The sequence below is a fragment of the Grampus griseus genome (assembly GCF_964374135.1).
Source record: "Grampus griseus genome assembly, chromosome: X".
Lineage (NCBI taxonomy): Eukaryota > Metazoa > Chordata > Mammalia > Artiodactyla > Delphinidae > Grampus > Grampus griseus.
Window position 1 is genome coordinate 27,721,578 of NC_138999.1, and position 12,036 is coordinate 27,733,613.

Here is a 12,036-nt window from a genome sequence, read left to right on the forward strand (position 1 = left end):
AATTACATTAAAAAGCCAGATTTTCTATATACCTTTGAGTGAGTTCTGCATGTTAAAAATTTGTTTTAGTCTCTAGAACAATATTTACTGGATTCATCGAGGCATCCCCCTAAAGAGTGATATAACAATAGAAATTTAAGACATTGAAGAATTTTTCTAATGTACATATGTAGAATTATCACTGTTATCACCCTTCAGTTACTAATTCAACGTAAAATTAGAAGCAATTTTGTTTGTAGGTTATATAACTGTATCTGACCTTCAGAAACCTCAGGGGAAAGAAAAGAATAAATTAGTTAAATTATCCTTATTTTATTGAAAGACATTATGAAAATACACAAGTAAAACTTATCTAATACTGACCCTGAAAGGCATTGTCATCAAAGAGTGCCAGCTCAAACAGCAGTTACAAAGTAGAGAATGGTTAATAAATCTGGAAATATACCACCTATGTTTGGATTCATATCTACCACTTATTTGCTGTTACTTAGTTCTCTATGTCTCAAGTTGTGTCATCTGTAAAATGGGATTGATTTTAATTGATTGTTATAAGAATTAATTAAAATAGTCCATGTACAGTGCACAGAAATGTGGCTGACTTAAACTAAACACTGAATGTTTATTATGCATGTCATTACAAAATATATGAGGTTGAATCATGTGAAATTGCCAGTTTTCAATCACATTTGACTGCAGAATTTAAAATTTCATATGGTTCAACCTATCAGAAGGGAATAAAGGTATAATGGGGACAGAAGCTCTTATTTAAATATTCCAGCCTATGTGACTTTTTTCCTTTCTGTGTGTTTCCTGTTCCCTTGATTTTGCACTGTTTATTGGCAGACCCACCTCATAAGCATGGGAGAAGAGAGAATGAATAGCCCAAGGCTGACTTTCTAGTAGGTAGGGGCAGGGAACGATTAGGAAGAGGCTGTCTTGTCACATAATTGTCCACACGCAATTGCACTGCAATGTATTTGAGAAATTTTAAGAATATTAATTTTATAAATAAAATTTACATTTATTAACTAAAGGCATGTACAGATATCTTTTGACCATAGAGTCTCATTCCATAGGATCTGAACAAGTCTGAATAGTTCTTTCTCCCTCTGCATTTTGCGGGAAGCTAAGTGCTAATGGTTGGCATTTCTCTAGTGAGTGTGCCCATTGTGTCACAATATTTTCTTTCTTTCTGAAGAATCATAGTGGTATTTAGATGCTTTGAAATGAAGTGCTTCATCTTGCAAACCTTATACTGTACTTCTTCTGTTGCAGAAGCCTTTACTGGGATAGAATATAACCAATCTCCATTCCCCTCCCTGGCTATCTCAAGCTTAAATCTTATACCTTTGTGATTCAATAAAAACTGAATTTAACTTTCATAATTTTAAATTTATAGGGGGTATTTAAAGGTGATATAACAGAATTAGCTACAATCATGGTTTATAAGGTTTCTACATGTTTTAAAATAGCTATTTGTGAATTATATTAACATTATAACTAGAAATACAAGATAAAAATTACATATAAGTTTACTAATTTTTGTTTCAGGATAACTGGTAATTGAATTAGTACTGATCTATCTAATTTACAGGTGAGAAAACACAGGCCTGGGTTAAGAATTCAGTTTTATTACAAACCATATTAAATGTAGACCTGATCAGGCAACAAACCGTGCTGACTCTTGGTTAAGCACATATTACTTGAGGTTTTATAATAGACCATTTACAGATAATGACTTGATTTCCATTAACCATTGTTGTGGCTGCTGTTGAAAGTTCTAATGTGCAATCTGGTTGAATCTCTTCTTGTATACGTAATAGTGTAACATACACACACATTGGGTCCTAGTGACTATGTTTTATAAAGAGTTACTGCCAAATAACACTTCATATCTGGAGAGACTGTAAAACTATTATATTATCTAACTTAACTCTTGAGCACTTCTTAGCTCCAAGGAATAACTTGGATTTTTTTTAAAACATTATCTTTGCAGCCCAGATTTTAGTGCTATTTCTGGTACATAGAAGTTTTAAAATATTTGATGCTCAGGAACAATGAATAATATATGTTAATTTTCATCTGTTAAAGCCTGCTAAACATTCCAGTACTTTGATACCCCTATTATAGGAGAGAAAGTGTCCCAGTGATACATTTGGGTCTTTAAAACAACATTACCAGAGATAAAAATAATGTAGGCAGTTTGGGGAGAAGCACTGGGGCCTTCATTTATTTTCTGACATGGGCATCCCTGACATTGATACTGTGGATCAAGGGAATTGTTTTCCCTGTCTAGGGTGTTTAATGTCTTTGGTTTATCCCTCTGGGACCACTCTCTGCCCTTCTCTTCCCTGGGAGGCTGACCTCTGTGGATGATATCAGCAGACTCCCTTGATCTCTGGCTTCCAGTTGGTTTTGGCTCTTGGGAGCATTTACAGGAGATCAGAGGAAGGGAGGAAAGAAATATCAGGGCAGTTATTTACCACAAGATAGCTGCATTCATCACCAAAATATCAAAGCTCATGTCAGGTGACTCTCTCGACTCTCTCTTTGTTCATGGACCAATAACCACTCTCTTTCTCTTTTTTCCTATGTGTCTAGGAGTGATAATTGCAGTTCTCTATTACCAGTTTTGGTGGTTTCTTTATACCCTGCCCTCACCTTTTTAAGTTGTTCCCTATTAACTCTCCTCAAGTTAGCCAAGTCCTGCTAGGATCCTGGCACCCTCAAAGAAGAGTCCTACTCTCTATTTCCAGGTGATGACATTTAACAAAAGGGGGAAATGGGAAATGTGATTAGGGTTTATGGAGCATTTCCTATGCCAGGAAACATTCTGGACACCTTATATTTATTAACTCATTTAATCCCCATACCAATACTTTGAAGTTGACCCCTTCTGTTACTTTGAGCCAAAAATTCCAAGGAAATTTTGGAAAATATGGATTATTAGGGTTAAACATTTGGAATAAATTCATGATGGCTAACATTTATTGAGTATATCTTAGAGCAAAGTACTATTCCAAATGCATTTAAATCTTCACAGCATCACCACAAGCTAGGTAATACTACATCCTTGTTTTACAGTTGATAAAAGGTAAGACCCAGAGAGATTAAGTTACTTGCTCATATCACACACATGAAATATGGCAGAGCTGGGATTTGAACCAAGGAATTCTGGGGCAGAGAGAATATTCTTACTCATTGTATTGTAGTACTTCCCTGTGCTTTGTAAAACATATTTCATCACTGCAACTTTTCTTTCCAAATTCTCTCTTCCTAAACCATAAGTCTTTCAATTATTAGTTTCCTAAAATGAGACACTAAACCAGCCTTATTCTTCTGTTTTTAAGAGATTCCTTTCAAGGCAAAACTAATCTATGGTGTTAAAAGTCAGTAGAGTAGTCATCCTTGAAAGGGCTAGTACACAGAAGTGGGTGTGAGGAAGCTCTGAGGATGCTGATCATATTCTTTTTCACCATGGGGGTGATGATGATATGAATTTCTTCAGTCTGTGAACATTCACTGAGCTAACCTCAATAAAATTATCTTATGAAATACTTTTTACAACCCGTGCTTAAGAAAACAATCATCTATGAAAACTGCCTATTTATATTACAGTGGATTGCATTATTTTTATGGGAGCTGGTCAGCAGGATTTACCAATAAGTTTGGAATCAAATTTGCTCTCCTCTTTGGTGTTTTTCTTGCTCTTGGTGTTTCTAATAGCTAAAGATTCAGAATCACAGGGAAGTATCTTGATTTTCTCAGCAACACGGATGTCCAGAGGCTGACTTTTCTACCACCAGAAGGCCATGTTAAATTATTCCTGTGCTCTTCAAGTTTCTTTTAGTGCAACATGGTATTGATCTCTGTGTATTTACGGGTTAAAAGATTGACACAACTCTGAAGAGTCAGAAACTATTTAAATATTTTTCAATTCATTTCTGTCCCTTGCTCAATTTTTTTACGTCGATTTTTTCACTTTGTTTATGCCAGTTACCAATCAACCTGTCTAAGTTTCTTTTTGAACACTGTCTGTAAAAAAAAATAAATTGATATAAATGTAGAATTTCTTTATATCATCCTGACAATGATCTGGAAGGATTGCTGTCTCATTTTATGGTCCTTTCATCTTGATATTTGGGTTAGCAAGGAAGAATTCAATATGTAAGTGAATGTAAGAAACTGCTAAGTAATACCAAAAGTTCACTTTTTAAAGAAAATATTAGTCAGGAAAGGGATTGAAGATAGAGAGCCACAGGGTCATATGACCCAAGGCACATTTAATGTTTTATGTGTCTTATAAAATAATTTTCATACACTTGAAAAGAAAGCCATTAAAGATAGGGAATTTTTAAAGAAATAATACTGTTTTCATGAAGTGTCACTTGCAGCAAAAAGGCATAGTAGCTGTCTTTCATAGGAGATAAAAAGAGAGGAAAACAGAAGAAGATTTAATGAAAAGTAAGCAAAAGAACAACAAAAAGATAAAGAGCTTGAAGGCTCTGAGTGTTTCCCCTTTGCCATCCACATGTACTAGTATTAGTAATTGAATATGGAAGGACACCTTCCCTCCTTGACTTTCACTCTTACAGGGGTACCAAACTAAGAGAAAACAGAACACATTGTATCTGAGCTCTGTATTTTCTGGTAGATTCAATAATTAAGCATAATTGTATTTATGTCTAATATTTGGCCAAAGAAAAAGAAGCCAAGGAATAGTAGAATAAAACAGAAAAAAGCTTTCTATATTTATTGAGTACCTACTATTTGCCAAGTCTGTACAGCATACCTACACTGTTTCAGAGGCTTAAGACTGATGTGCTATTATTTCAGTCCCCATTCTGTTGATACTAATGAATAAATTGTTCCTCAGAAAGACTAAGTCACTTGCTGGAGACAATGCAGCTAGTGAATAGGAGACTCGGGTTCGAAAAATCAGCTATTTCTGCCTCAGAAACGTGTGCTACTTTTGCTACATCATACCTATAGTGCTATGGAATGAGGAGTTGAATCTAGGAAAGAAATGAAAACCATTCCAGAGAAAAGAGAGTTTTTGCTTTCTCTAGGATATTCATAGTCCAGGAGGTATAAGACTAAACACCTGAACATCCATGAAGTTACAGGCTAAATATTGTACATTTCATTGAGCATCAATTTAATTAGACCATAGGAGGGGAATTTTCAGTCAAAGTGCTTGAAATTACTTTTAAGTTAAACATGCATTAAGAGAGGAAGACAAAATCTCCATCAATTCTTAACATAAAACATATGCTTTCATAGAAATTTTGAACCTGCAGTCACTATGTACTTTACACTGCCAGGCTCCGGGGCAAATAAATTCAGTCTCGTCTGTTGAAAGTTGCTTTACTGGAACATTTTGAGAGGCACCCTGTTAGAGATTGTGGTGGATATAACAAATATAAGTTGGATTTCAGTTGTGATACTTTAATACAGCATTGATTGCATGAGTTTGAAAGTTATATATGATACCGAAAACCGTCTTTTTCTCTATCACCTCACTGCTTTCTAGGTGCCCCAACTAGATGTGCGCTCTGATTAGTCTGCAGTCCTTCCCTCCCTCTCTATTTTGTTTGATTCCAGTTTAAAAGGGAGAATTATAAAATATCAATACCTCGTCTGTGTGTATAAGTTTGTATCAAAGCAAGATCCTGTTTGCCTTCTTGACCTTTGTTTAAGCTCCTTGCCCAAAAGCATAAGCTTTCTAGTCCTCATATCTTGGATGCTAGATGATCCTTATGGCCTTGGGGTTCATGCTTTATTCTTTGCCTCTAGACTTACTCCTTTCCAAGTCCCAGCCCTTCTCCTTGAATGAACATTTTACCGCCCACATCCCTCCTGGTTTGCCAGACTTTATTATCTGTCTATCTATCTGCCTATCTAGATATATATTTTTAATAACAGCAAGTATTTCTGTCAACTAACTATATTTTATTTTCTTCAAAACCTGACACATTTCAGTGTGCACTATTGTTTTTGTCCATAAGTTTAGAAGCTACTCACTTCTCAAATGCATCTGTAAAATTTTGCTCCTGGAAAACAAAACAAAACAAAATAGCATTTTCAAGGCATTGTTGACCTTCAACCAATTTGAAAATGAAATCTTAATATTATCCTCCAAATGCCAAGTTATTCCGGGTTATATATGAGGTTCTTGACAGAATTATTATAAAGCCCACATTCATTTTCTTTACTTATTAATAGAAAGCTTTCCTTATTTCATAAGAATGGCACTGTTGTTTTAAGATCTACCTGTACATTATATATACTAAAAGTGCTTTTTAAAAGTTCTAGTATCTTAGTGTTTTGTCATTTCTTTTCCCCTGAAATTTTTAATTAGAACTATTCAAGTAGAATTTAAAAAGAATAACTTACAGTTATCTTTGTCAAAGCACATATGTGGTTTGATTTCCAAAGCCTGGCATGGAGGGACTGGTGGACTTCTTGCAGGGGTCAGTGTTATCGTTAATTGAAGCACCTAGGCTCTATCCGGACTTGTCTTGGACATGGCTACCTGGCTGTAGGGAGAGCCTGAATCCTCTGTCTTCAATCTTAGAAGCTTCAGAGATGTCTTTTGCCTGGAAACGAGGACTCTTCTTGAGCTGTGTGAAATATAAAGTTTGTGTGTGATCAAAGGAGTAGATGAGAAGAGCCCAATCACCCAAGGCTAATGTTAGACCCATCACCCGACATTTTGAGGGAAGTATTTCCTGATCCCCAGACTATGGGAATTCCCATGGTTATGTGCTCCTGGGTTCCTTTTACTGCCTCTCTGTAGCATTACCTTTTAGGAATATTTGTGTTCCCTGCTCGACTCAAAGTTCCACAAGGGCTGGGGTCATATCCATCTCATTTACTAGTGCATGCGCTAGCACCTAGCCCAGGTTTATTGGTGCTCAATAAGCATCTGTCATTGATAAAGTAGGGCTTTCTTGATAACTTGGGTGATGAAAGAGTTGTGAATGATTTCATACGAAGGGATTGTAGGCTTTGAACCAGAAAAAGAAGATATTTGGGGGTATGACAGAAGAAATAAAATATTTGAAAGATAATCAAATGGAAGGAGGAAAAGGCCAAGGAAGCAGCATGATAAAATAGAAAGAACAAGATCCCCAGGAGTTAGACAGATCTGGGCCAAAATCTTGGTTTTATCGTCTTCTTGTTTTGTCTCTTTGTCTCTGTTTCATCTGTAGGACTCTTTGTCTCTGTTTCATCTGTAGGATGAGTATACTAATGCTAACGTCACAAAAATTACAAGATCAATTCATTCAGTGGAGTGTTTCTCATGAATAGTCACTCCAAAAATGTTAGATGTTATTAGTGGCTATTGTTTTCCCTCAGTATGATTCTCAAGTAAAGAAGTGAGAAAAAGAGATGAAAAGCTTTCACCGACATATTTCAACTTAATTTAAATCATACCTTTCTAAAATTTGAACCATCCAATATGAGACTGGATCATTCTGAGGCAGCATGTAAAATGTATATGCGCAGAAAGCATGTTTTATGAGTGAAGGATGGTGAACCCTCTATGATTATGCATTCTGTTTCCAAGTACACAAAATGGTTAAATCTTATGTACCCACCCAGGGCTAATTGTTTGTGATCTTTGTTTCTTTGTGTGTTTACTTCTCCCCAAACAGTGCCCAACTGCCTGATAATTTAAACAATTTTTCTCTCCTTTATAGGATCAGCATTCAAAAAGTTGAGTTAATTAGATCCATTAGACTATAGATCTCCAACTCTTGTTATTGAGAAAAATATTTAAATAGATTTGGCCGAATGATGATTTACTGGTTTTTGTTTTTTACTTGGAGGTTCTCTTTTCATCCATCACCCTTGGCAGATTAAGAATTAGATACATTAAATATTCTTAAACATAGCTTTAAATTTTAAAAGGCGTATTCGTAGAAATGGATCACTGGAAGCATGCTTTCTTTAATTGGGTATGTTTCTTATTTCAGTTTGGGAAGCAGCACATAGAAAACCTCTTCAGTGACCTGCAGGATGGGAGACGCCTCCTAGACCTTCTTGAAGGCCTGACAGGGCAAAGACTGGTATGTGACTTACAGTATTTATAAGGAACTTCACATTAACCTCAGAAGAATTCCAGACCAGAAACAGACTCAGCATAGTTTTATGAGATCCAGTAAAATTAGTTAATTTACTAATTACTGATTTAAGTAGCAGTACAGGACCTATTCCTGAAAAAAACAACCTTGCAATATTATTTTTGTTTTGGCATCTTCTATCATATGCAGAACAAGAAGGTGAAATTTTCAATAATATAATTTATATTATTTAATAGATATTATTCTCTATTATTATTTGGTATCTTTGTTAGTGGCTGTCTTTATAAGGCTTTTATACATAATGACCTTTTAAGTTTAACTTTTAACTTTATTTAGTCTTTTTTCTTCCAGTTTTATTGAGATATAATTGACATACAGCACTGTACAAGTTTAAGGTGTACACCATAATGATGTGACTTATAAACATCATGAAATGATTATCACAATAAGTTTAGCGAACACCCATCATCTCATATAACATTAAAGAAATAGAAAAAAATCTATTTTTTCTTGTGATGAGAACTCTTAGGATTTAAGAACACTTAATATGAGATATGGAAAATGGGGAGTTGCTGTTCAACAGGTATAAAGTTTCAGTCCTGCAAGATGAATAAATTCCAGAGGCCTGCTGTACAATATTGTGCCTATACTTAACAGCATTGTATTGTGTAGTTAAAATTGTTTTAGGAGGGTAGATCTCATTTTAGGAGTAAATACTTGAGGCATCATAATGGTAGACTTTCTAAAACTCCACAACTCAATGAATTAATCCATATATTGTAATACACTATGCAAATGTTAGTTTAAAAATTACAGGACAAGATAAGACTTTTGGGGATTGAAGGTGAGGGTTAGAAAACCAAAGATGATTGAGGTTTTGAGCTTCAGTGACTAAGACAATTAAGGTAATATTGCCAGAAATAGTTTCCGTTAAGCCTATTTGGGATTATAGAATTTTGCTAGGCTCAAATCTCTTTTAAACTTTCCTAAAAGGTGTGGGAATTGACTCACTTATCTATCTTACTAGCAAATGTCCTTATGCATGCTGATGTTTCTCTTCGTGGTCATGCAACTGAGGTGTAGAATGAAGGAGAGATGGTAACCAAACTCTTTTGTGAAGAAAAAAAAATTCTACCAGTTTTCTTGAGGAGTGGCTGATTCATGCTATAAGGAGTTTCTTCATGCTATAAGAAACTCCTATGACAAGGATAATTAACCTGAAGCACTTAAATTTAATGCCTCACAACCTGTGATCATTTAAAAGATTCCAATTTAGAAGTGAAATATATCAATTATTCCATTTCTGGTAGATTGTCCTTCTCTCCCCTGGGCAGTCAACATTGTTTCATTTTGTTTTCAGCCAAAAGAAAAAGGATCCACAAGAGTTCATGCCCTGAACAATGTCAACAAGGCACTACAGGTCTTGCAGAAAAATAATGTAAGTGGAGCCCTGGACAGAGTCTGGATACCATGAGACAGCATGCTTAATGTTTGAGTGAGGGCTTTGGCCCTAAAAACAGAGAAAGCATTTCAAGTTCTCTCATAAGTCAAAGCAGTTACCATTGAGAGCGCATGTTCTAGTTCATGTGCATCTGCTAATGTGATTCAGGAAGTAAATGCATGCATCCACAGGGGGGCAGGGAATGGTGTGAACCAGACCTGATTGGCCACTTTGTGTTGTTTTTAGATTTTACATAATGCAGTTATATTTGGTGGCCAAATTAAGTCCTGTGGTAAACTCAGCTCCTTACAGCAGTGTTCGTGAAACAAATGGCTTTTAATAGGCTATTATTTTTTTTGTATAAAGTGGGTTCACACATGATGATAAAGTTTGTTTGAATTAAGCCAACATTTATTAGATAACACATCCAAGTATGAAAGTTACACAGAAAACTCAGTATTTCAACTCAGCATAAGAGTTGCAAATTTGTTTTCTATTCTTATGTTTGATTAAGTTTAACTAGAAGAAAATATATGTGTGGTATTAGAAAAAGTCAACAATCGTACGTAAACAAGTGTGTAGATGAAAGGAGTTCTTGTCTCCTCAGGGTGACTTTGAGATTCCTCCCCTCTCTCATGATATTGGAGGCAGCCCTCCTTTCTTATCAACTTCCTACAATCTTTCTAATTAACCAATGCATTTACTGGCTTTTTTGGTAACTTCCTAATTACACTACATCTCTCTTTCAAGGATAAATTCAAATAATTGATCATATACTATTAAAATAACCATAATTAGTGATAGATTAGTAATGATGTATACTCCCCCAAATATTGCTCAGCTCATCTAGCAGGGAGAGGACATCATTCTGGAAATGGAAGTGAAAGTTGTGTAGTAATCGGTCAGTTTTATGAAAGGTTACTATCATATTTAACCTATAAAAATTATTTTACAGAAGTTTTATATATTTTTATTATTTTCCTGCAGTGATTAACTCTATATTTGCAAATTTTCTGCAGCAGAATAAGATAATCTATGGAATGTTTGCCTTATTAACAGTCCTATAGAACCTTTTTATAAACTTTTTTTTGAAGTATAGTTGATTTCCAATGTCATGTTAACTTCTGCTGTACAGCAAAGTGTTTCACTTATAATTGTTTTCACATTCTTTTCCATTATGGTTTATCACAGAATATTGAATATAGTTCCCTGTGCTATACAGTAGGATCTTGTTGTTTATCCATCCTGTATATACTAGTTTGCACCTGCTAATCCCAAACTCCCAATCTTTCCCTCCTCCAGCCCCATCCCCTTGGCAACAAGTCTGTTCTCTATATCTGTGAGTTTGTTTCTCTTTCGTAGCTGTGTTCGTTTGTGTCGTACATATCTTAGATTCCACATATACGTGATATCATATGGTATTTGTCTTTCTCTTTCTGACTTCACTTAGAATGATAATCTCTAGGTCCACCCATGTTGCTGCAAATGGCAGTATTTCATCCTATAGAACATTTTGAAAGATCAGTAGCATATAAATTAAGAAAACATTTTAACAATATTAGGAACTTAGACAAAGAAAATGTCTTTTTAAATATCAATTCCTCGTATTCCATTACAAAATATAAGAGCAAGGAAAACAGCAGAAAACTCAAAGAATTATTAGATTTAATCTAGTTGAAGAAATTGATCTCTTCCAAGCAAGAAAATGTCAAAACATAGGCTGTTGGATCTCCTCTAAAGTAGTGGATTAATGAAACTGTAGTGTTTTTTTTTTTGATAAGAGTTTTGTTTTTTCACATACTGATTATAGATTATGAATTTTGGGTTTTTTTTGTATATATTATAATTATTAATTTTATAATTTTCAATATAGGACCAGAAGAAATTCTGGCAATAAAAAGAAAAAAACATAAAATAAAATCCCTGTGACTTTGGGAATAACCATATATTTCTTAGATGTGAAAACAAAGGCATGATGCAAAAACAGAAAAAATTAACTTGAACTTCATTAAAATTATGAGTTGTTCTTATGTTCTGGATATGAGTCCTTTGTTTATTTTATGTATTGCAAATATATTTTCCTTCTCTGTGGATTAAAATTTTAACTCACTTTATCTTTTGATAAAGAGAAGTTCTTCATTGTGATGTAGTTCATTTTTATAAACTTTCACTTTATAATTATGTGTCCTGTTTAAGAAATATTTGCCTGCTGAAAGCCATTATGATATTACATTTTGCTTTTATCCATATAAGCTTTATTATTTTACCATTTGAATTTGGATCTATATTTCACCTGGAAATGATTGATTATTGTATATGATATGAGGAATGGGTTAAGATTCAGCTTATTTTTTTCACTTGGAATCTGAACGACAACATCACTTATTAAAAAGAATGTTGCTTGCCCATTGTTCTCTAGTACTAAGTGTGTCATAAAAATTTTTCAGTACATTTGTAGTTTTATTTCTGGACTTAAGTTCACTTCCATTGTTCTGTTTGTCTATA

At 34.4% G+C, this 12,036-nt stretch overlaps 1 protein-coding gene across 5 annotated transcripts in view; it reads left to right on the plus strand.

Annotated features, from left to right (window-relative positions):
* The window catches only part of DMD (dystrophin), a 2,236,200-nt gene that overhangs the window by 469,582 nt on the left and 1,754,582 nt on the right, over window positions 1-12,036 (plus strand). For all 5 annotated transcript variants that reach the window (XM_082680764.1, XM_082680765.1, XM_082680763.1 and 2 more), the window contains exons 3-4: window positions 7,983-8,075; window positions 9,451-9,528. In XM_082680764.1, coding sequence (XP_082536890.1) covers window positions 7,983-8,075; window positions 9,451-9,528 — 171 coding nt within the window. The remainder of the gene's footprint in view (window positions 1-7,982; window positions 8,076-9,450; window positions 9,529-12,036) is intronic.